The sequence below is a fragment of the Lepus europaeus genome, chromosome 15 (assembly GCF_033115175.1).
Source record: "Lepus europaeus isolate LE1 chromosome 15, mLepTim1.pri, whole genome shotgun sequence".
NCBI lineage: Eukaryota > Metazoa > Chordata > Mammalia > Lagomorpha > Leporidae > Lepus > Lepus europaeus.
In genome coordinates, this window is record NC_084841.1 from 91,230,154 (window position 1) to 91,252,125 (window position 21,972).

General features: G+C 57.5%; 1 protein-coding gene across 2 annotated transcripts in view; it reads right to left on the bottom strand.

Annotated features, from left to right (window-relative positions):
• Positions 1-21,972, bottom strand: part of RASGRF2 (Ras protein specific guanine nucleotide releasing factor 2) — a 194,714-nt gene that overhangs the window by 22,928 nt on the left and 149,814 nt on the right. For both annotated transcript variants that reach the window (XM_062211995.1, XM_062211994.1), the window contains exon 18: positions 10,048-10,154. In XM_062211995.1, coding sequence (XP_062067979.1) covers positions 10,048-10,154 — 107 coding nt within the window. The remainder of the gene's footprint in view (positions 1-10,047; positions 10,155-21,972) is intronic.

A 21,972-nucleotide genomic window follows, 5' to 3' on the forward strand; every position in this document is an offset into this window, starting at 1 on the left:
CTCCACACAAGCGCGGGCAGGGCCGCGTGCTGCCGTTCCCCATGCGGAGCTACCCAGCGTAACCACTCTGCAGGAACGTGGCGTGGAAGCACCAACGCGCTGAGGGCTCTTACATGACCAGCACAAGCACTGTGGATGGCGAAGGAGAATGGAGGGCTTTTCCTGCACAGCCGAGCGCTGCTTGACAACACTTCTGTGAGCCGTGGACGCCCGGTCCCAGCGGCCGCTGCACACCCCCGTGAGCGTCACGTGGTAACACAGCCGCCTAACCACGCCTGTCTCACATAGTATTCCTGTTGTTAAGGGACACACGCCTGTCTCACAGAGAGCAAAAAGCGCGAAATTCACACCCTGCAGACAACGTGAAGTCCACGCTGTTCCGAGCTGACTGGTACCACTGGATGGTGATCAATTATCCTCAATATTCCGCCAGCTGACAAAGCGCCAGTTCTTTGGGCCAGAGCCACTGGGGCCCATGCAGCAACAGACACAAATCTCTCTCTTCCACCCTGGGGCTCTGGATGAGAATTTTCCCAAAATGTAACCTCCTTGTCAATCAACAGCTTTGTGCGGGTCATTTTTGTTTAAAATTGCGCGAGGAGGAGGTGGCGCTATGGAGCTGGTGGCTTTTCTCCGGGCTGCTGCTCCTTCCTCTGGGGGCACAGGGCTGTCTGCGGGCAGCGGACGGCTCCCGTGACTTCAACCTGCATGCACACCAACCCACGCCCTGGGCCTGTTCCCCTGGTGGGCATCTGAGAGTCCTCGGGGAGCTCCACTGAGCCCCTGATGGTGCAAATCCGATTCTGAGTCCACAGGGGATGGCAGGCCGCAGTGTGGACCTCGCTGAGGCTCGTCACTGTGCACCTGCTGCGCCCTGCACCAGACACGAGGAAAACGGAACGCGACTGGATCACGTGAGCTCCGGGAAGACGTGCTGAGGGCTGCCGAGCGCTGCGGGGGCACAAGGAGCGGGGCGCTGCCTGTCCCCCGCTGCCCACAAGGTGTCTGTCCGTGTGTCCACACACAGCTGGCCCTGACAGACTGACCCCCTGTATACGATCCCAGCACAGGAGCCTGGATGCCTGCACAGCACCACGGGACTCCGGCTGCAAGGCAGATGCTCACGGGGGGTCTGGCACAGGGCTTCAGACTCTCACGGGGTCCTGGGGACGCTGACACTGACTGGCAAGACCTTAAGTCATTCATTATTTAAAAAAAAAAAAAAAAAACAGTCACGCAGAGGAAGACCCTTGGGGCCAGCATTTGCAAAGTCATTAAGCTGCTGACCGCATCCCACAGCAGAGGGCCTGGGTTCCAGTCCTGGGTCTGTTTCCTTCCACACATGGGACACCCACGTGCTGGGCTCCTGGCTTCCGTCTCTCCCAGCCCTGGGTGTTGTGGGGACTGGGGGAGTGAAGCAGTTGATGGAATATCTCTCTCTCTCCCTCTCTTTAAAGATTTCATGTATTTATTTGAGAGGTAGAGTTACAGACAGCAAGAGGGAAAGAGAGAGTTCTTCCAGCCACTGGTTCACTCCCCAAATGGCTGCATTGGCCATGGCTGGGCTGATCCAAAGCCAGGAGCCAGGAGCTTCTTCCGGGTTTCCCATGTGGGTGCAGGGGCCCAAACACCTTGGCCATCTTCTACTGCTTTCCCAGGCCGTAACAGAGAGCTGGATTGGAAGAGGAACAGCCAGGACAAGAAGTGGCGCCCATATGGGATGCCGGCCCTGTGGAGGCTTAGACCACTGCGCCACAGGCAGGCCTCTCTTTCTGTTTCTCTGCCTTTGGTATAAATAAATAAATAACTTAAAGCCCTCGAGGAATTTTTTAAAAAATTCAGAATCCTCTGATGTACTATCAAAAGTGTGTAATTTTGATTTTTACAAATGCATAGAAAATAGACTTGGCCATTCAGAAGTCCCTCTTAAAACTATAGTAGCTGCTACGCGATGAAAAGAAACACGAGGCAGGGAAAAGACACTTGCCCTATTTAAGAGCAGAGACAAATCATTCCGCTAAGTCTGGCCGACAGCTCTTTCATCATTACCCAGAGTGTCATTTTCGGCCGCGTTTCCCCCAAGTCCTGGAGCCCACAAGGAGAATGCTGGCTGGTGCGGGGAGCACGGGTGCCCACAAGAGGGCGCTGCTGGGTCAGCTGTGTCCTGAGGAGCCTGCAGCCAGGGCTGGGCCTGGGAAGGAAAGGTTGCACAAAACTTCCCGCTCACTGAGAGCACCTGTGGGTGCAACCGTATTTAGTGCACCTTTCATTTTCCAGCTCCCGAACCAAGGACGAGCAGACAGCTTTAGATAAAGGAGCCAGCCCTCTTTCCAGGGTGGAGAGCCCAGGAAATGGGAGACACAGCTCCCACTCTCACCAGTTCCTGACGACTCCATCTGGAAAGCTCGGGGGAGAGGGCCAAGCACAGCAGAAGGGGGTGCTGACAGGACCTGCTAGGCCGCTGGGACACAAACAGTTCACTCCAAAGTCCCTGGCGAAATGGGGCTCAGAGACGTCATCCCAGCCCTGACCACTTCACCGCCTGGTACCCTGCTGGGCCAGCTCCCCTGCAAAGGTGCCCCTCCTGCACACAGCAAACTGACCCACGCTTACACGGTTAAGTCAGGGCTCTTCTGCCAGTTCACACCCACCTGACCACGGTGGACACGGGGCTCAGCACGCATGCACGGGCCCTCCCAACAAACCGGGCTGCCGCCCACTGCCGGGGGCTGAATCTCAGACTGGACAGCCCCCCATCCCTCCCCCAACCCTGCTCCTGGCCTGCTGTCCAGATGGGCTGCAACCTTACTTTACCCCTCCACGCTGTCCTAACAAAGGTCTTCTTTGTTTTTAAACGGCCACCTCCTTGCCTTCTTGGAACTCCAGAAAAATCCTAAACCTAACATGAGTGACCAGCAAGAGAGGCTGGGGGGCATCCAGGCGAGGGGAGAGCTTCAGACGGCCTGGGGGTCTCAGCAGGGGCCTGCCTAGAAGTGTGGTTGGAGCCAGGTCAAAGAGCTGAGCGACGCCCTAGAGCGAAGCCTCCGTGCTGTGCTGGAGCCCTGGGGGAGCGGGAAGCGTGTGTGCCAGGATGCGGCGACTGTGCCAGGGCTCGGAGGACTCCTGGCTGCAGTGCCCTCGCGCGGGGCTGGGAAGCCCTGGGTAATCACCATCGCTACTCAGACCCAGGCCAGGTAAGGTCTCAATCGCTCTGGTAGCGTGCCATCCTTGTACACTGTACACGCAGGGAAGCCACGGCTCACGCAGGCAGGAAGTGGCGGCCCAGGACTCAGACCCACCCATCTCGGCCCAAGCCCGCGTCTCCCACCATGGCACCGGCTGGCAGGGATGGCCAGCGCTCCTTCTGGCCTGTACTGACGCCTTCCCGGTCTCGGTCCACCGGCTCGCACGGGTGGCACATGAAAAGCAATCAGGGAGCCCAAATCAGACCCCTAGGGCTTGAGAACGGATCTCCACTGACCACTGAGGCACAGAGGAAGCCACACCCTTCCTCGAGGGCAGCAGTAGTCACCAACGAACCACCCAAGGCCAAGGGCACGCCGGACGGACGGGGGCCACTGTGAGTCAGCAAACGCGGATTGAGAATGCTCACGCTCAGGAGAGTAACTCCCTCCGAGTGACCCACGGGGCGTATTCCCCACGGAGCCCAGGGTGTTAAACGGGAACTCCTGCCGAGTGCAGGGTCATCAGGACGCAGGGCTCCGCACCGGGCTCAGGATGGGTTGGGCACAACAACGAGGGGCTGGCGTTCACCTTGACCTTCACAAACACGGAAAAACCGCACTGTCTTCTTTGGTGACACAACGTAGTTTCATTGAAGCTGTGGTGGGGGCGCAGGTTGCATTGGGGTCACTTTGCTAACCAGGAGCTGAGCTACGGATGCTGTCTCATCTGAGGGCACGCGCAGACCCACCTGCAGAGCTCTGGGACACACACCTGTGCCCCTCGCTGTCACAACCAGAGAAAACAGCCACTCCAGATGTGCCAGGGCTCCCCCCGATCCAAAGTGTCGATCCCCCACCCCAGGGGAGACTGTGCCTGCGTCGGCCGGGGTGAGACACCCCTCGGGCACCTGCCTGCCTGCCCACCCGCCACGGCCTCTGAGCCAGCACTCTGATCAGGGCTTCTCGCTGGCGAAGAGGAAGGGCAGGCCTCCTGGCACTTGCCATCAGCGAACCACAGAAATGTGTGAAGCCCTCCTGCTCACGCGTCCACCCCGAGAGGCACAAGAAGGGGCCACGTGTCTGCCGCAAAGCCCGGCAAAGCAATGCCTCGGTAACTCACTTCTCAGTGCACACACACCCCCAGCCTGGGTCTTCAAGGAGGGAGAGAATTCAGAGGCAACGTGGACCTGTCGCCTAGGAGCTGGCCCTTCGGGTGGTAGAGCCTGGACTCAATGACAGCCGACGCTTGGCAAGCACCACGCCTTGTCCAGCGTTTGCTGAAGGCACAGACACAAGTCCTCGGGGCGGGCCCTTGACGCCGAGACAGCGCTAACGAGTTTGCTGGCTGTTACAGTGCTGGTGTGGGGAACCTGCGGATGGGAGGCGGGAGCCGGTGTGGAGAAGGCGCCGAGCCACACGGGGAAGGTGCCAGGAAGAGGCCGATGGCAAGGGACCAGGGAACGGCAGCAACTCTGCCAGAAGGAAAGCCCAGCCCAGAAAACTCTCTGCGACCAGCTTCAGAGAGCGGAGCTGTGTCGGGGACTTGCGGGGCCTCAGCCTCTCGTGCCCGCTGTGCTCCTGCAGCGCCCGAGCTGCCATCAGCGTGCCCTGGAGGGAGGCGGTGAGAGCTCTCCTAGGGCTCCTGGGTCCCACGAGGGGGCTCCACGGTGGCTCAATCACGTGTAGCATAGCTTTGAAGCCAAGGACAAGGACCCGAGCTGAAGGGCCTGCTTTGCATCCTGTTCCAGCAATGCCACCTGCCAACACAGTGGCCTCCGGGTTTACCCCTCCCAGAAGCCCCGGGAAAGGCCGGCCTGTCACTTTTGCTTTCTGTCTGCCTCTTCTGAGTTGTCCAAGGGAAAAGTGTGACCCAGACAGCTGCAGGCGAATGCCCGGCACTGCCCCTCCCCGGAGGAGAGAGAGTTACAGGGACATGGGGGAAGGTGCACCTTCCACGTTCCTGCAGCAGGAGACCTGGAGCAGAGACTAGGAATGGCAGGGTGGTGGCATCAGGAACGGGGTGGGGGTAGTGCAGGAGAAAACAAACAGAAGGGCAGGGGCCGGCACTGTGGCTACGGGGTTAAGCCGCCACCTGCAATGCCCACGCTCCAAACCAGAGCCCCAGTCTGAGACCCAGCCGTTCTACTTCCCTTCCAGCTCCCCGGGGAAAGCAGTGGAGGATGGACCAAGGGCTTGGGCCCCTGCACCCACAGGGAGATCCAGATGAAGCTCCTGAATCCTGGCTCTGACTTGGCCCAGCCCTGGCCATTGCAGCCTTTTGGGGAGTGAATCAGCGGATAGAAGATCTCCCCCTTTGTCTCTGGGTCTGCCTCTCTCTCCCTCTCTCCCCCCCTCTCTGTGTAATTCTGCCTTGCAAATAAATAAATCTTTAAAGAAGGTTGGGGGCAGCATGTGAAGTTGAGCCACGGGACCTAAGCGACTGGACGGGCACATAGGGTGGCACTGGCTGGGCCTCCCGACACAGCTGTGAGGTGCGGGCAGCACTGGTCTGGGTGACTCTCTAAACCCTGCTGCAGAGACAGGCCAGCGCTGGTGGGCAAGATGTCGGGGTTCTGGGGCATCAGCCTTGCTGGCCGCCTGCCTGGACAGAATGGCTTAGACACTGAAAACCGGTGCTGCTCCGATCAGAGTGCCTCCCATCCAGAGTTTTCCAGAGGAATTCAACAAACACTTCTGCGAGATCACTGCCAGTTTCCTAAGTGAGGATGAGAGCGAGCCTACGATGGGATTCCAGATTTCTCTCCGCCCAGGTAAAATCGGGGTGGGGGGCTCGGAGAAGTGGCACCGTGGGGTCTGGGACTGGGGGATAACGGCACCAGAGGGGCGGAGATGTTGGCCTCTGTAAGTCAAACGAAGCATTCCCTAGCTCACTGCGGGGATGTGTGAGTCTGTGAACCAAGCCTGGTTTGCACTTGTGCAGGTCTGGGGTCTCTCACCTGAGACAGGCAGAGGCCGGCAGGAAGTAGTGTGGACGAGAAGAGCTGAGTGGGCACTGATTCATGAGAAAATACTAACACAGGGGTGCACAGCTTGAGGCTGGTGCTGTGGCGCACTGAGTTAAGCCTCCACCTGCAGGGCTGACATCCCACATGGGCACCAGTTCGAGTCCCGGCTGCTCCACTTCCAATTCAGCTCTCTGCTATGGCCTGGGAAAGCAGCGTTAAGATGGCCCAGGTCCTTGGGCCCCTGTGCCCACATGGGAGACCTGGAAGAAGCTCCTGGCTCCTGGCTTTGACCTGGCCCAGCCCAGCCATTGCAGCCATTTGTGGGATGGACCAGCAGATGGAAGACCTCTCTGTCTATCTCTCTCTGTAATTCTGCCTTTCAAGACGACTGACATAAATCTTGTTCTTTTGAGTTGGCGACTGTGGTAGTCTATCTTCTGTTGCTACAGCAAAACCCCTGAGGATTTCCCACACAACTCTGGAGGCTGAAGATGTAAGATCGACGGCCCCACGAGTTCAGACCATGGGGAGGATCTCCGTGGCTGGGTCACGGCACTGCAGGAACACGAGAGCAGGGGGCATCTCGGGGCGAGACGGGGGTCAGGCTGGCTCTTACAACAACTCACTCGCACTGATGTGAGGACCCAAAAGTGCCTGCAGCCGGCAGTGGGGGCTGGGCGAGACCAGGAGCTGCCAGCAGAGGTCACGCTGCTCTCCCAGCTCGCCCGGCCCGCCCACACCAGGCGGGCGCTCTGGGCTCTGCTCGTCCTGGCGCACCTCTGCTTTGGGTGTGGAGCGCACACTAAAAGTGAGCTGCATGCTCCAGTTCGACACGGGGCCTGGTGTTTTTGCCAAGCAACTGCCAACTCATAAAAAGTGAGAGAGAGGGCTCTGTCCTCGGACAAAACAACATGGCGGGGAGAACTGGGTGAACTTGCATTTGGGAATGTCCGGAGCCACCACACCACACCCACTTGTGCACCGTCATCTGTTAGCCCCGGCCGGGCTGCAGGCCCAGGCTCAAACTCCATGGGATGACCGCATGACGGCTGGTTCTCCACGGGGCAGGCGCCACCACCTGCTCCGGAGTTACATGAGGGGTTTGCTTTTCTCCCCAGGGCCCTAACACAGGCAGGTACTGTCCTGGAGACCCCGGCCAGCCCCCTGGCTCAGAGCAAGGCAGGTGCAGTGGGTTCTGGGTGTAGGGCCTGTACCCTGGTGACTTCTTAGTCACAGGCAGCCATTACACGGCATCAAGGTACCTGGCACCAAGACTTCCGTGGTGCAGCCACCCGCTGGCTCCGCCTCCAGGGACCAGTCCCTGCGAGCAGAGACCACTGTGCTGGACCCCAGTCCCAAGCACTGCCCTGGGCACAAACCCCCTGCAAGGGGCTTGGACATACGCTTCCCTTCTGTGCCGTCTGCTAACGTCATTTCCCGTGCGCCGGGAGCTGATGTGTGGACGGCCGTTCTCGGTCTGAAAGAGGAGTAGGACCCCTCAGAGCCAGGGAAGCGAGGTGAGGGGGCCGGTCCCCTCGGCAGACACGGTGGCAGAGCTGGAAGGAGAACATGGGGCCCTGGGCCCTGGGCTGCTGCCGGCTGCAGGTGGAGGTGTGGGGGAACCCAGCATGGACAGGGGCACGGGCGGGTGGGGAGGGGGCTGCAGGTTCAACCTGAGACGCCACCAATGGGTGCGAGGATGGAGCACAGAAGCAGAACCCAGCCAGGATGTGGGACCCCGAGAAGGTGGTCAGAACGAGAAGCAGTGAGGCGTCACAGCCCCCCCCCCCCCCCCCCAGTGTCTACGGAAGAGCAAGCTAGCAGGGTCCCAGGATGTGGGACCTCGAGAAGGTGATCAGAACGAGAATCAGTGAGGCATCACAGCCCTGCCCCCCCACCCCCCCAGTGTCTACTGAAGAGCAGGCTAGCAGGGTCCCAGGGGAAGAAATGCCATCTCGCACCACATGCAAGGTGGGGGTGACCCCTGGCAAAACGCTGTATCTCTGGAGACCACGCCCGTCCTTCTACTTTCTACATCTTGTGATTACATGTCCTGGTAGTGGCTGATCACTCTAGTCATTTTTGATGAGAAATGAGAGAGAAACACATGCGCTCTCCTGATTTTCTGGGGACAGACCCACATCCTGGTCCTGTCCAAGCCCCTCACATCACAGCATGCACCCTGGTGGGCAGGTCAGATGAGACACTGACCATTAATCTCTCCGTTACCCGTGCACCGGGCTCTCCCACGCCTGACCATGCCGGCTGCTGGCATCGGCGGGGTCACGACCCAGGGTCAGCCCCGTAGTGCAGCATCCTTCCTATGGCCAGACGGTGCCTGAGCAGAGCCGAGAGCTTCAGATGGCCCTGGGAAAGGCGCCAAGATGCACTGCCACTTCTTCCAGCACCACAGTGGTCAGCTTGCCTGGGGTCCACGGAGTCAGGGGCCACAGGCACACCCCCTTGGAAGTGACACGGCTCAGGCTGTGGCCACAGTTGGTGCAGCACGCAGCAGGCACACGCTGTGGCCTCCAGCGCCAGCAGCTGGAAGCAGGACCCGAGCTGTTTACCAGCTCACTCCCAAGAGCCTGCTTCCACTTGCTCAAGGCAAGTCCTCCATGGGGGCCAAACACCTAGCAGAGGGCCAGCAGCGAGCCACTACAGGCAAAGCAGGACGCTGGGCACTGAAGCCAGCAGACACACCCCCGAGCAGGTGCCGGCCAGGGGACGCGTAAGGGAGGTGACCTGCAGAGGGATGCATGTGTCTGGGATGAGGTCATTCCAGGACATCAGAACCCACCCCCCCACCAGACACCCAATGGTCACCGCCCACCACAGCTGTGCTGCTCTTCCCACACCACTGGAGGCCCCGGGAGCCAGATGGGGGCAGGAGGAGACCTCAGTGCGGCGCTCTACCCACTGAGGCAGCGTGGGCTGAGGGCAGGAGGCCCCGCCACATCCCGGCCTTGGGACAGCGCCTGCACTCGCAGCACACGTGGTCACTTTTAGGTACAGTCCAGCGTGAGGATGGACTTCTCACACCCTCTCTGAGCGAGCCACGTTCACTGCTTCTATGTTACTGGGTGTGTAAGAAAGTCTGCTGGCTCACGGGTGGGGTAGCTCCACGTCCACTCCTTCCAATCAGTAAATCCTGTTGCTTGGGGGACCTCAGAGCCTGCCCCCATGGCGACCCTGCCGGACGTGCTGTCATGACCAAGACCGCATGGCCGAGCTGGCCAGCCCCTGGAGAGCCATACCCACAGGCTGCCCGCTCTCAGCGTGTCTGACACTCCTCAGCTCGTCCACAGTCCACGTGGTGCTGAGACCCACATGGCCGGTTCTTGCTCCAAACCTCTCCCGGCAGGGAGCCAGCCTGCAATGTGTCCACTGCTACCCAGGGCTGAGAGAGGCGCTGTGCGGGCACGGGGCCCACAGGGCGAGGGGGCCTGGCTCTGTTCTGTACCCGGGGATGGCGCTAGCCCTAGCGTGGGCAGACACCCAGGTAGGCATGGAAGCAAACCAGCCAGGACAGCCCGTGGCAAGGGGAGGAAGCACTCCCTGACCAGAGCTCAGTGCTGCTGTACCAGGTGCTGCTTACCTCAGGGGGCGCCTGCTGTTTACCTCTGTGGACCACCTGCTGCGGGGAGAGAGCTCACCCCATACAGGGCGCAGCCCGGGGAGGCACCAGGCGGAGCATCCCCGGCAAGGCCCCATTGTGGTGGGCGCCTCTGCCCGGGAGCACGAGGGAGGCAGGGTCCCTGTTCCACCACCCCACCTGCAGTGGGCGATGTTGGCCACACGCCTGGGTGTGCCGGGGCAGCTCCCCTTCCTGCTCTCCAACATCAGTGTTTCAGACCGGAAGTCCCATGGCCGGTGACCCCAGAGCCCTGCGGTACCTGCGCGTGCTTGGAGACCCAGTGCCGGAGGACGTTCAGGACCCGGTTGGTGGCCGTTCTCCGAATGATGAACTCTTTGTCGCAGGTTCTCTCGGTGTTGTTAAAACCTGAGGGAGAAGAAACGCACCTGGTGTGTGTTGTAGCAAACGGTCTCCCCCAGGGACCTGGCGGAGGTCGGCAGGTCCAGGACGTCGCCGAATGACACTCACAAATGACCTCCCAGCAAGAGAGCGTGAGGCTTTGTGTGCCGTCCGCTTCCCCCAGACACCATCACAGTGAGCCGACCCGCCCACGGCAGGTGCAGCCGTGTGGGGTCCCACACGTACTAATGGCCACCACTCAGAGAGAGAGAGAGCTGCCCTGGTGACACCGCCCACTCCACCTTCTTCTTCTGTAATCTAAGGCTAGGGAGGAATTTTAACGGGGGCGACTATACCCCCAGTCATGTTTTCAGTATTTGCACATGGATGAGCCCAGGTTTTGGCTCCCAGATGACATAAATAATTTACGGTGTACCCACAGATCAAACAGCAGGATCATATAGAAGTTCAGAGTGTGTTTCACAATTACTGAAAGAAGAGATCATAAATGTTTTCACCACAAAAAAGCATGTTGGACAATAAATTTGTACTTTGATTCAATCATGTGAAATGTAAACACATAGTATTTCATTGTACTCCACCGATATATAACATATTCAATTACTTGTTAATTAAAAATAACTTTTTAAAAAATGTGAATTCCATGGCTAGCGCTGTGGTGCAGCAGGCTAAGCCTCCACCTGCAGCGCTGGCATCCCATATGGGCACCAGTTCAAGTCCCAGCTGCTCCTCTTCTGATCTAACCCTGCTATGGCCTGGGAAGCAGTAGAAGATGGCCCAAGTGTTTGGGCCCCTGTGCCCACAGAAGCAACTTGGAAGAAACTCCTGGCTCTTGGCTTCAGATCGGCTCAGCTCTGGCTGTTGCAGCCACTTGGGGAGTGAACCAGCAGGTGGAAGACCTTTCTCTCTGTTTCTTCCTCTCTCTATAACCTTGACTTTCAACTAAATAAATACATCTGTGAAACAATACAAGTAAGTGAATGAAATCCAGGCCGTCTGGTTCACATTCTCACCGGGGCTAAGACACCTGTGTGGACTGCTCCGTTTATCAGACAACCTTGGCATTTCTGGGTCAGCAGCTTCCCAAAGCTCCTCTGTGGTATTCGCGATGCTGCTCCTCCCAGCCCACCCTCCCCAGGGTCGGGACCCACAGATGGAGGTACTGCAGATCCTTTCAATTTAGCCACGGAGGGCTCAGACAGGGGCAGGTGCAGGGCTGGAGAACTTCTGTCCTCCATGCACGGATGCCTGCCACCCTGCCTTACTGCACTGCTCCTCAGGCCAGAGAAAGTCCTTTCACAAAATCACAAACTTTTTCGGGATTTCCTATTAGCTTCCCCCAAAATGATTCAACAGTTTACTGAATTGCTGCACACAATATTTACTCCCAAGCCAAGTCGAAGTGCTCAGTTAATATAAATATGGATCAACGAGTATTACTGATTGCTAAACGTCATGAGGATGGACTTGGCTTCTCTTTATTTATTTATTTATTTTTAAATCAAACCTGGTCAAATTCACAGGGCAGAGACCTCAATACCATAGTGAATAGGAGTCATTTTGACCGGTAAAATAAATTGCAAAAGTGAACTCGCAGGGCCGGTGCTGTGACACAGCAGGTAAAGTTACCACCTGCAATGCCGGCATCCCATATGGGCGCCGCTTCAAGTCTGGCAGCCCCACTTCCCATGCAGCTCTCTGCAAATGGCCTGGGAGAGCAGTAGGAGATGGCTCAAGTGCAACCTGTGTGGGAGACACAGGAGCCTCCTGGCTCCTGGCTTCAGCCTGGTTCAGCCCTAGCTGTTCTGGCCACTTGGGGAGTCAAACAGAGATGGAAGATCTCTCTCTCTCTCTGTTTCTGTAACTCTTTCAAATAAACAAATAAATCTATAAAAAATAAAAGTGGACTGGCGTCTTGGCCTTGAGGCCCTGGGGGAGACTGTGAAGGGCTCCAGCTTTGCTAGCCCTAGGAGGGGACACACAGGTGGCAGACAGCACGAAAAGCCCTGGGGATTGAAGATGGCCTCTGTGCTCCCCTCTCGAAGCCAAGCCAGCAGCCCTGGCTCCCTCCTCCGAGGTGGGAGCCCCCTGGCTAGGGAATATCCTACAAGGAAAGCACCCCTTTTGTGGGAGTCGAAAGCTACGGTTGTTAACAGGTGAAAGCTTACAACATTCACTGCTTACCTATGCGAGGGGCTACAAAGACTACAAAGACCCTGTAAGTCAGAGTTACCCTCGCTTTACAGAAGACAATAATACGATTTACTCAGAGTTATTACACACCTGGCACTGGGAACTTGGAACCTGTGACTGTTGTCACGCTGCCCACAGTTAATGCGTGTGGCACCTGCTGGCCTTGTGGGTGCAAAGCCCATGTAACCCCATGAGGCTGCTGTGGGGGGTAAAGGAGTGAATGTGGGTCAAGTGCCCTGGGCTCCAAAGCCAACACTCGCATTTCCCAGAGTGCACAAAGAGGGGTAGAGCAGGGGGCCGGAGGGAGGTGGAGACGCAGATGGAGGTAGCTGCAGGTGGGGTCGCGGAGATCCGGGCTCCTGCTGTGGCCACAGCACCCGGCGTGGCATCAAGAGGCAGTAGTTTCCTGGTCTTTGAGGTCTTCTGGAGGCCTGGACACTTGGAGCAGGGCTGTCCTGTGTCGCCCGTGCCCACAGCAGAGGCAGAAGCCCCCTGGGCGGCCAACGTGTGACACTCTAGAAGTGATTCCTAGAAGCCAGCCTGGAGCACGCTCCTTCCAGCAGCCCTAATTCTCTGTCATAAATCTCTTCCCAAGGACACAGCCAACGTGTTCCCTGAAACCAAACTGTACCGGAACAGCCAGCAACTGCCGATGCCAAGTGCCCAGGCCCCGGCCCACTCTGAGATGCAGCAGTGGATGAGAGCCGGTGGCGAGGCAGCCTGGGCACGCCGGCAGCACGTGCACACGTCCGAGCCTGGAGAGTCCTCCCACTGTCTGTGCCGCAGCCTGCCTCCGGAGAGCTCCATCGCCTCCACTCATCCTTCCCACCCTCAGCTTCCTGCCACTGACCCTCCAAAGAAGAGGAAGGAAATGAGACCCCAGCAGAGACTCTGTGAACCTGAGCACGGTTCTTTGACAGCGGGGCGGTCTGAAGCCGTCCTTAGAAGACGGCCGGGGGGTGAGAGGGCCACCCAGGCCTGGCGGAACTGAGCTGTCCCTAGGCCGGGCGGAGGGCGGCCTCCCACTCAGATGCCTTTGGTACTCGTCCTTGAACAAAAGGCTCTGTCTGTGCGTGCCTGTGGTTGATTTCAGGAGTCCGCAAATGGGTGATTTTCACAGCGTTCTTCAATTTTATCATTGTGTCCATGAAGAATGGGCCAATTCCTTACAATATCATTCTATATTATTTTTCACCATTTAAGAATATTAGCAAATATTGCATCGAAGAATCTTCACCTGGAGTAGATAAGGTTTCTCAGAATCCACGAGAAGGAATTAGAACCCCACCCACAACACCTAACAACCCACCTATATTAAAGGAAAAAAAACAACTTGTAAACTCGGACAGCCTTTTCTCTCTTCAGATATGGAAGGCCATACTTCTGCAAGATCTATACTGAAGTTATTGGTGAGAACTTAGTCCAGAACGTGGGGCTCCAAGCAGGGCCCCCGTCTGCTGAAGTTACAGCCACTGCTTGAACGCTAGCCCTGGGCCAGGGCCCCACCTGGCTCCCTAGGTGTGCGGCACTCTCAGGATGGAAGGTGTGAGCACTTTTATTAATACACCGATTTCTCCGAGAAGCACAAACCTGGTCCCCTTGGGGACCAGACAATGCCTGCTGATGTGTGGCAGAGCCCGGGGTTGGCGGATTGGGGGGTGCCCTCAAGCCCTCTGCAGGGCAATGTGAGGCATACATCAGCAGGCGCAGGCGGCCCGCAGGGGGAGCTCGGGAACAGCAGCGTTGTGGGCCCAGGCCGCACTCCCGGGAGGGGCTGCCGTACCCTGATGCCTGCTCCTGGATGTTCCTACTTAGACTCCAGCGGCACACGACACTTAGCTAATTGCGAGCTGAGGTCATTCGTGTATTATTAGCTTAGGATTTCAAGGCCTCAGGACAACTTAATCGTCCTCATTGCTTTTTTCACCAAGTCCTAAATATAGCCCATAAAAGTGCGTGCACCACACACCTGGGACTCTTCCCTCCCTAGGTGGTCCCGCAGGGGCGTGTCTCCTACCCTGATGCTGCGGGAAGCTACAGCCTCCATCTCCTCCCTCCTCAGTCACCTGTCTTCCCAGAGTCCACTGTGGGGAAATCACCATGGACCACTGCTTCGTTTAACAAAGGGAACTTGAGGTCTCTCGACTGTGCCTAGAAATTACGGACCACGGGGTAATGATGCACAATCACACTCTTTCTTTGCAGTTATTCTGCAAATTCTTGCCCAAGTACCAGTCAGTGAGGGATGGAGTATGAATGTATGTGTGTGTACTTGTGTATACACACACCCGTGCACAACCACATGCCTGCACTCACACATGCACTCCCATGCCTGCACACTCACACGTGCACAAGCACATATGTGTGCAAACTCAGGCATGCACACTCCCAGGGGCACACAGTGAGTCAGGAGGAGAGGGAGGGAATTCACGGGAGGTGGGACATGCCTTTGTGTCCATTCAGCGCTCTGGTCTGTGGGGATGACAGGGGCGGGAGAGGCAGCGACGAGCACGCCCCCACCCTGGTCTGTTCTGAAACAGGGGGAGGCAGCCAACAGGAGTGCAGGGAGCAGTGCACCACGGAGACGGCTCCCTGCTCAGGCCTCGCGAGGACACAGGCACAGTCTGCCGCAGTCATTAACCTCGCTTGAGCGACAGGACAGAGACTGGGAGAGGCTGCCCCGGGGTCACCGAGCTCTGTGAGCTGTGGAGCTCACACGTGGGCTCCCCTGACCGCTCAACGCGCTCTGGTGGCCACCTCCACCCTGACGCCCCCGTTGGCTGTCACTTCCCTCCCCCCGCCAGAGCCTCTCGCCCTCCCTCGATCAAAAAGAACACAGGTGGAAACTCTCAGGACTGGACCGGCAGCCCCGGAGCCCAGGGGCTTCCTAACCACGTCCTCCACGTGAGTCGCTTCCCACAGAGATTTTCAAACCTCACCATGGGCAGCCTGTGGGCGCCAGAGTGCAGCACCAGGAACCAGCGACTGTTCTCAAGGGGCTGTCGTGTGCTGAGTGGAATCGCAACGGGCAGAGTCGATGGCCTTGGAGAACGAGGGGCTGCATCTCTGGGTCACAGAGACAAGATGCTGGGTGTGCAGCACGCGGTCCAAAGCCACGCAGGGCAGGTGGATTTTAAAAGGACGAAGCAAAGAAGTCTCACCTGGCCGGCAGGTGGGAGGATTCTCCTGCTAGCAACGCAACTTCTGTCTTAGGCTTACCTGAAGGACGTTTATGAAATAAAGAAACAGGTGCAAATCCCTATGACGGCTTTCATGTGTGTCCATCCGCAGAAAGCCCTGAGCCCTGCTGGGACACGGGACCCGAATGGTGAGACCCACAAAGATCCAGCCCTGCGCCTTCCTCCGTGCGGGCAGGAACTGAATCTGGCCAGGGAGGCTGACTCACACTGAAGCAGGTCAGCCAGAGGGATCCCTGGGTAGGAGGTGTGCCCCCATCAGTGTCTCCACCGACCCTGCCAGGATCCAGGCACTTGGCTCCAGAGTAAACCACAGCACTGGCCTCGGGGTCCAGTGTGCCCTTGACAACACCACCTCCTGCTGGGCCTGGCGCTTTGCCTACCAGGGGACACACAAGCTCTCTCTATGGCTCATGCGACAGTCTTCCCAGGCTGGCTGTGACAGACACACTACTGCTTAGGAACAGGCTTTGCGACTGCAAAGGTCAGGCCGTGTACAAGGGAAAGGCCCGGCATCGGGTCTGCCTAAGGCCGGACACAGGGAAGGCCAGCATCACCTGCTGACATTTGCCGCTGTGGGCAGCGACGGGAGGATGGGAGCAGAGAGGCCAGGCTTTGCAGGGACCACCTGCATTCAGCCCGCTCCTCGCGGCCTGTTCTACACCCAACCCACTGGAAGTGAGACAACAGCTTTGGCAGGGAATCGCTGCAAGACGCTCTACTTAAGTTAGTTCTTAAGTAAGTGTGAATTGGGGCAGGAGCTTGAGAATGAGAAGGAAACACAAAGAGAAGCCTCTCAAGTGTGGGCAGGACGCAGGCAAGGGGCAAACGCACGGATGCCACTCAGTGGGACGCACCACAGGCCGCCTGGCCTCGGACTGTGCAGCTGACGTCTGACCGCTGAAGGAGGAGGGCTTTGTTCCCCCGTGGCCCTCTGTGGCACTGATCTCAGGCACGCACACGCATGGACACGCACACAGCACACATGCACATACACACATGCACACACACATCCCAGGACTGCTGTCCGACTCTGCCTCACTTAGCCTGTTTTTCACTAGTCTGTCTGTGGGTTTTCTGCAGGTTTATGGCTCCTGAATCTCAAGCCCAGAGAAGCACACTGTGCCTCCACCTAGATCGTCCAACACTTATTGTGTCACTGTTGTGCTGCACCAGGGGAGGTCGCGGCCAGCAAGACAGACACCGCCCGCATCGCTCCAAACGCCTTGGACTGGGTCATTACCCAGGGGCCATGCACCTGTAAAGAGTGACCTGTGGGTCCACACAGCAAACTGCCTCAAGCTGGAAAACACACGTGTGCATGCAAGAGCTGCGTGACAGCAAGAGCGGGTGATTGGCGTGGACGCCACGTCAGCCTCTGCTCTCAGGCTGTGCACGAACCACTCTGCTCATGTGTCAGCTTCTCCTGGCTTTCCAGTCTGGCAAGGATGCTGTCTGCCATCCGTGCGCTGGAGCTGGCGGCCAGATCATGGGTGTTATTCCCATCCATCCTGCACAGGGTGCCAGCTGCCGTGGGCTCCTCTCTCCACTGTGCCCGGTGTAGCACAGGACGGACAGCCCGACCCCTGCAACCTATCAAACAAGGCAGCCAGGAGCACACACTGAGACCCCAGGGTGGGAAAGGCGGATGCTGTCGATTCCGGCGGAGACTCTGGGGTCCTGGTACCCACCTTCCTGGTGGACAATCACGTTTAGATCCTGTGCTTGCCAGTTCCTGGCAGCTGACCCATCTGAGTAGGGAGGCCGTGGTGCCTGCATGTCCCCGCCACCTCCTCCCTCCAGTTTCTGGAATTCCCGCCTCTTTGCAGCCTCCTCCCCAGTTTCTCATCACAGCATAGCAACAGCCAAGTTTTCAGACCCAGACTCACAGAGTATACAGCAAACACAAACTGTTGGCTTTTCTCCCAGTGAGGAACTTAGCAACTTCTTCCCAGCTTTGTCACAGACTTCTGAACATGTGCTAATGTCAACGGACAGGCTTTCCCACACGGGGTCCCACACCGCGCCCCTCCCACCTGCCAGGGGAAGCACAAGGTGACACGCAGGCCGGCTGCAGCTGTCCCTTAAAAGGGTGACCACAACACAGCGCTGGACCCTGCAGACAGACGACAGTGACGCGAGAGGTGCCGCTCAGTTTGCAGGAGCGAGCAGGGCCCCTAGGTCCCTTCCTATTGCTAAGCAACAGCTGTGTGAAATCCAAGCTGTTCTCAGCCCTAGGATGGCAGAAGAACGAGTCCATTCAACCCAGCGCAGCAGGTGAAGGGAGAAGACAGAGGCTGTGCAGGGACCTTGAAGAACAAGGTGGACGTGAGCAACATCAGCTTCAGAAATACCCCCTCTTGTTCCAAAAGCTTTGGGAGAGCAGAAGCCCGGGGGATGAACCCAGAGTTGCTTCTCTGTCCAAACGAAAGGCTGCTCCCCGAATTCAGTCTGATACCGGGCAGCTTCGCCACAGGTTACCGGCCATGATGCTGCACCCGTGCCGCTGCCGCCTGCTGCCTAAGAAACCCCCTACTGCTTAGAGACTCAGACAACAAATGCTTGTTCGGGAGAAGAACTCAGACACTCGGCTGGGGGCTCTGGCCCCGGTTCTCATGGGCCCACCATCTCCAGCAGTCTGCAGGCCTGCAGGCACCCGAGGGCCATCCCAGCTCATATATGCAGCTGCCGGCAAGAGGCCTCCTTCCTCTCTCAGAACCATGGCCTCTCATTCCACAGCAGTGGCTCCCCCAGACCAAACCCGTGGCCTCTCATTCCATGGCAGTGGCTTCCCCAGACCGAGCAAGAAGCTGCCCGCCATGCCTTTGTTGGCCCGGGCCCCAGGCACACGTCATCACTCTGCTTCGTGTGATCTGCTGGTAGAGAGTCACTGAGCCCAGCCCACGCTACAGGGCCTGGGGATTCAGTTCCACTTCTTGAAAGAACCTGCGGGCTAAGTTTTAAAACCAGCAGGCCACCCAGCAGCCAAGTGGGGGCCCCACAGAAAACCACAGAGAAAGAACCTGGTCCCTGCTGTGCCCGGCACAGGGAAGGCGGAGGCTGGGGCTGGTCACAGGTCCTTGGGGCCCTTTCTGCATTTCCTTACATATTAAAACATTTTTAAATGTGTTCATTAGAGAGACGGGGGAGGGGGAGAGAAAGAAACAGAGTTTTCATCCACTGTTTCACTACCCAGATGCCCACAGTGGTCAAGGCTGGGCTGGACCAAAGCCAGCAGCCCAAGAACCCAATCTGGGTCCCACTGGGCAGCAGGGACCTCGCCACCTGAGCCGTCACAGCTGCCTCCCAGGGTGTGCGCCAGCATGAGGCTGGAGTCAGGAGCTGCAGGTGGGGATGGAACACAGGTGCTCTGAACAGGTGGCTTAGCCACTACGCCAAAGGCTTACCCCCTCCCCCCCATATACCACTGATTATCTGAAACATCGAGCACCCTCCAGGCCAAGGCAGCACAGTGCTGGGGAGACCCAAGCAGGGTAGGCCAGAAGATGTAAGTCCAGCGTGCCACCTACTGCCTGTGCAACCTGGGGTGGTCACGCAACCCTGTCTCTCCATTTCCTCCAGTGGCAAGGAAGTACAATCGTAGCAACCGCTTCCAGTGAGTCAGCAGCCAGCTGTGGGGCTCAAGCTTCGAGACACGGGTCCCTGGCAGCGCTAAGATTTCCCGGAAGGATGGCACCTGCTCACCTCCCTGCCACTTTACCACCAGGGCACCCCCAAGGTAACAGCAGAGCAGGGCAGTGAGAGCCAGAAGTCTCTCTCTCTCTCTCTCTCTCTCTCTCTGAGAACTGCTGAGAGAGCCCCCAAGTCAGCAGCAGGAACAGAGCACAGCACACGGAAGAATCTGAAGCACCCGGCTCTCACAGTGCCAGCAGACAGCAAGTCCAACCCCAGTCCGGGCCAGGCTAACACAAGCCCTCCCACAGGAGGCTGTCACCTGTCACCCCAGGTCCGGGTCTCAGCACAAAATGACAATGGAGAACAAGCAATCTGAAGAGAAGGCGACGGTCTGGCCAGGCCTCCATGGTCAAACACCATGAGCCAGGGCAACCCAAACAAACGAAATTCGCATCCTTATAGCTTCAGACTCCGAGACAAAGGTGGGGGGAGCTTGGCATTGGTTCCATCCTGGCCGTGTCCCCAGATCCCCTCTGTGTCTCCTCTCCCTCTGACCTGTCACATCAGATTAGGGCCCGCCCCTGGGACCCTCAAAAGACCCCACCTCCACGACAGACTACAACACGTGAGCTTGGGGAAGGGGAAACTCATGTCTTCCCGCAGTGGCGACAAAGCAAGCTCTCAAAGCAGCTGCAGGTGCAATGCAGACCTTGTAACTGTTGGGCAGGGACTTTAGAATAACAAGATCGATATGCTCAGGGCTGCGATGGAGAAAGCTGACAAGATGCAAGAACAGACAGGAGATGCACACAGGAGACCAGGACTCACAGGGAAGTGTCGGGGATCAGGAACACGACACAGAGACGGAGAATGCCTTCCTGATCTTGTCACAGCTGGGAGAAGAACCACGGGTGTGAAGATCACACAAACTTCCAAACCAAAGCACAGACAGAACAGACCCGGGGGTGGGGCAGGAACCAGAACACAACCTGCAGGAACAGGGGGATGATTTCAAAAGGTCTAGCACCGAAGTGACCGCACACCAGAGACGACTAGAAGACAGATACGCAGCACTTTCCAAAACGCACAGCAGACACGGAACCCACATCCAAGACTCTCCGAGACGAGCATGCCAAGTATAGAGCAGAGGAGCCACAGTGAGGCGTCTCCTAGAGAGCCCGAGACAAAGAGGAACTCTGGGAAGAAGTTGGAGAAAATAAAGACCTTACCTACACAGGGACAAGGGAAAGACCCAGCACTGAGCGAGACGGCAGCCATGCAAGGAGAAAGCAGAGCGAACCATCCCAGGAGTGGAAGAAAAACCCGCCCAGCTGGAGCTGCAGACCCAGTGAGAAGCCCTCCGCAGTGAAGGAGAGAACTGTCCATCCAGCCAACGAAAATGGAAGGAATTCTTCGCCAGCAGACCTGCCTTGCAAGAAATGTTAAGCCAAGGCTTTAAGGCAGAAGGAAATTTGGATATATATATATATATATATATATATATATATATATATGTATGTATTTTTTTTGACAGGCAGAGTGGACAGTGAGAGAGAGAGAGACAGAGAGAAAGGTCTTCCTTTGCCGTTGGTTCACCCTCCAATGGCCAACGCGGCCGGCGCGCTGCAGCTGGCGCACCGCGCTGATCTGAAGCCAGGAGCCAGGTGCTTCTCCTGGTCTCCCATGGGGTGCAGGGCCCAAGCACTTGGGCCATCCTCCACTGCCCTCCCGGGCCACAGCAGAGAGCTGGCCTGGAAGAGGGGCAACCGGGACAGAATCCGGCACCCCGACCGGGACTAGAACCCAGGGTGCCGGCGCCACAAGGTGGAGGATTAGCCTAGTGAGCCATGGTGCTGGCCAAAATTTGGATATATTAAAAAGAAAAGAAGGCATCAGAAAAGGAATAAACAATGGTAAAAGGTAACAAAAGTAAAACAGCGTCGTGGTACAGTGGGTTTGAGATGCTGGCACTGCATATGGGTGCTGGCTCAAGCCCCAGCTGCTCTGCTTCTGATCCAACTCCCTGCTGATGCCCCTGGGTAAGCAGCAGATGGTGGGCCCCTGCCACCCACGTGGGAAACCCTGGTGGAGCTCCTGGCTCCTGGCTTTGGCCTGGCCCAGCCCTTGCCATTGCGGCCATTTGGGGAGTGAACCAGCAGATGGAAGAGCTCTTTCTCCCTTCCCCCGCTCCCATACCTTTCAAATAAACAAGTAGAAATATTTTTAAATAATATATACATACATATACTGTTGATAGTAATGTGAAATGGGACAGCCACTTTCAGAAACTCACAGCTTATGAAACACACGCTCATCACACCAGGCAGCAGTTCACTCTCAGGAATGTACTCGACAAAAATGAAGACAAACATCGGCACAAAAACGCGTACGTCAACAGTGACAGCAGCACATTTTACGGCAGCCAAAAAGTAGAACTAAGCCAAATGTCTACCAGCTGGTGAACAAGCAGAGACAGGGTGAGCGATCCTTACCACGGGTGAACAGGCAGACAGGGTGGGCGATCCTTACCACGGGTGAACAGGCAGACAGGGTGGGCTGTCCTTACCACAGGTGAACAGGCAGACAGGGTGGGCTGTCCTTACCACAGGTGAACAGGCAGACAGGGTGGGCTGTCCTTACCACAGGTGAACAGGCAGACAGGGTGGGCTGTCCTTACCACGGGTGAACAGGCAGACAGGGTGGGCTGTCCTTACCACGGGTGAACAGGCAGACAGGGTGGGCTGTCCTTACCACAGGTGAACAGGCAGACAGGGTGGGCTGTCCTTACCACGGGTGAA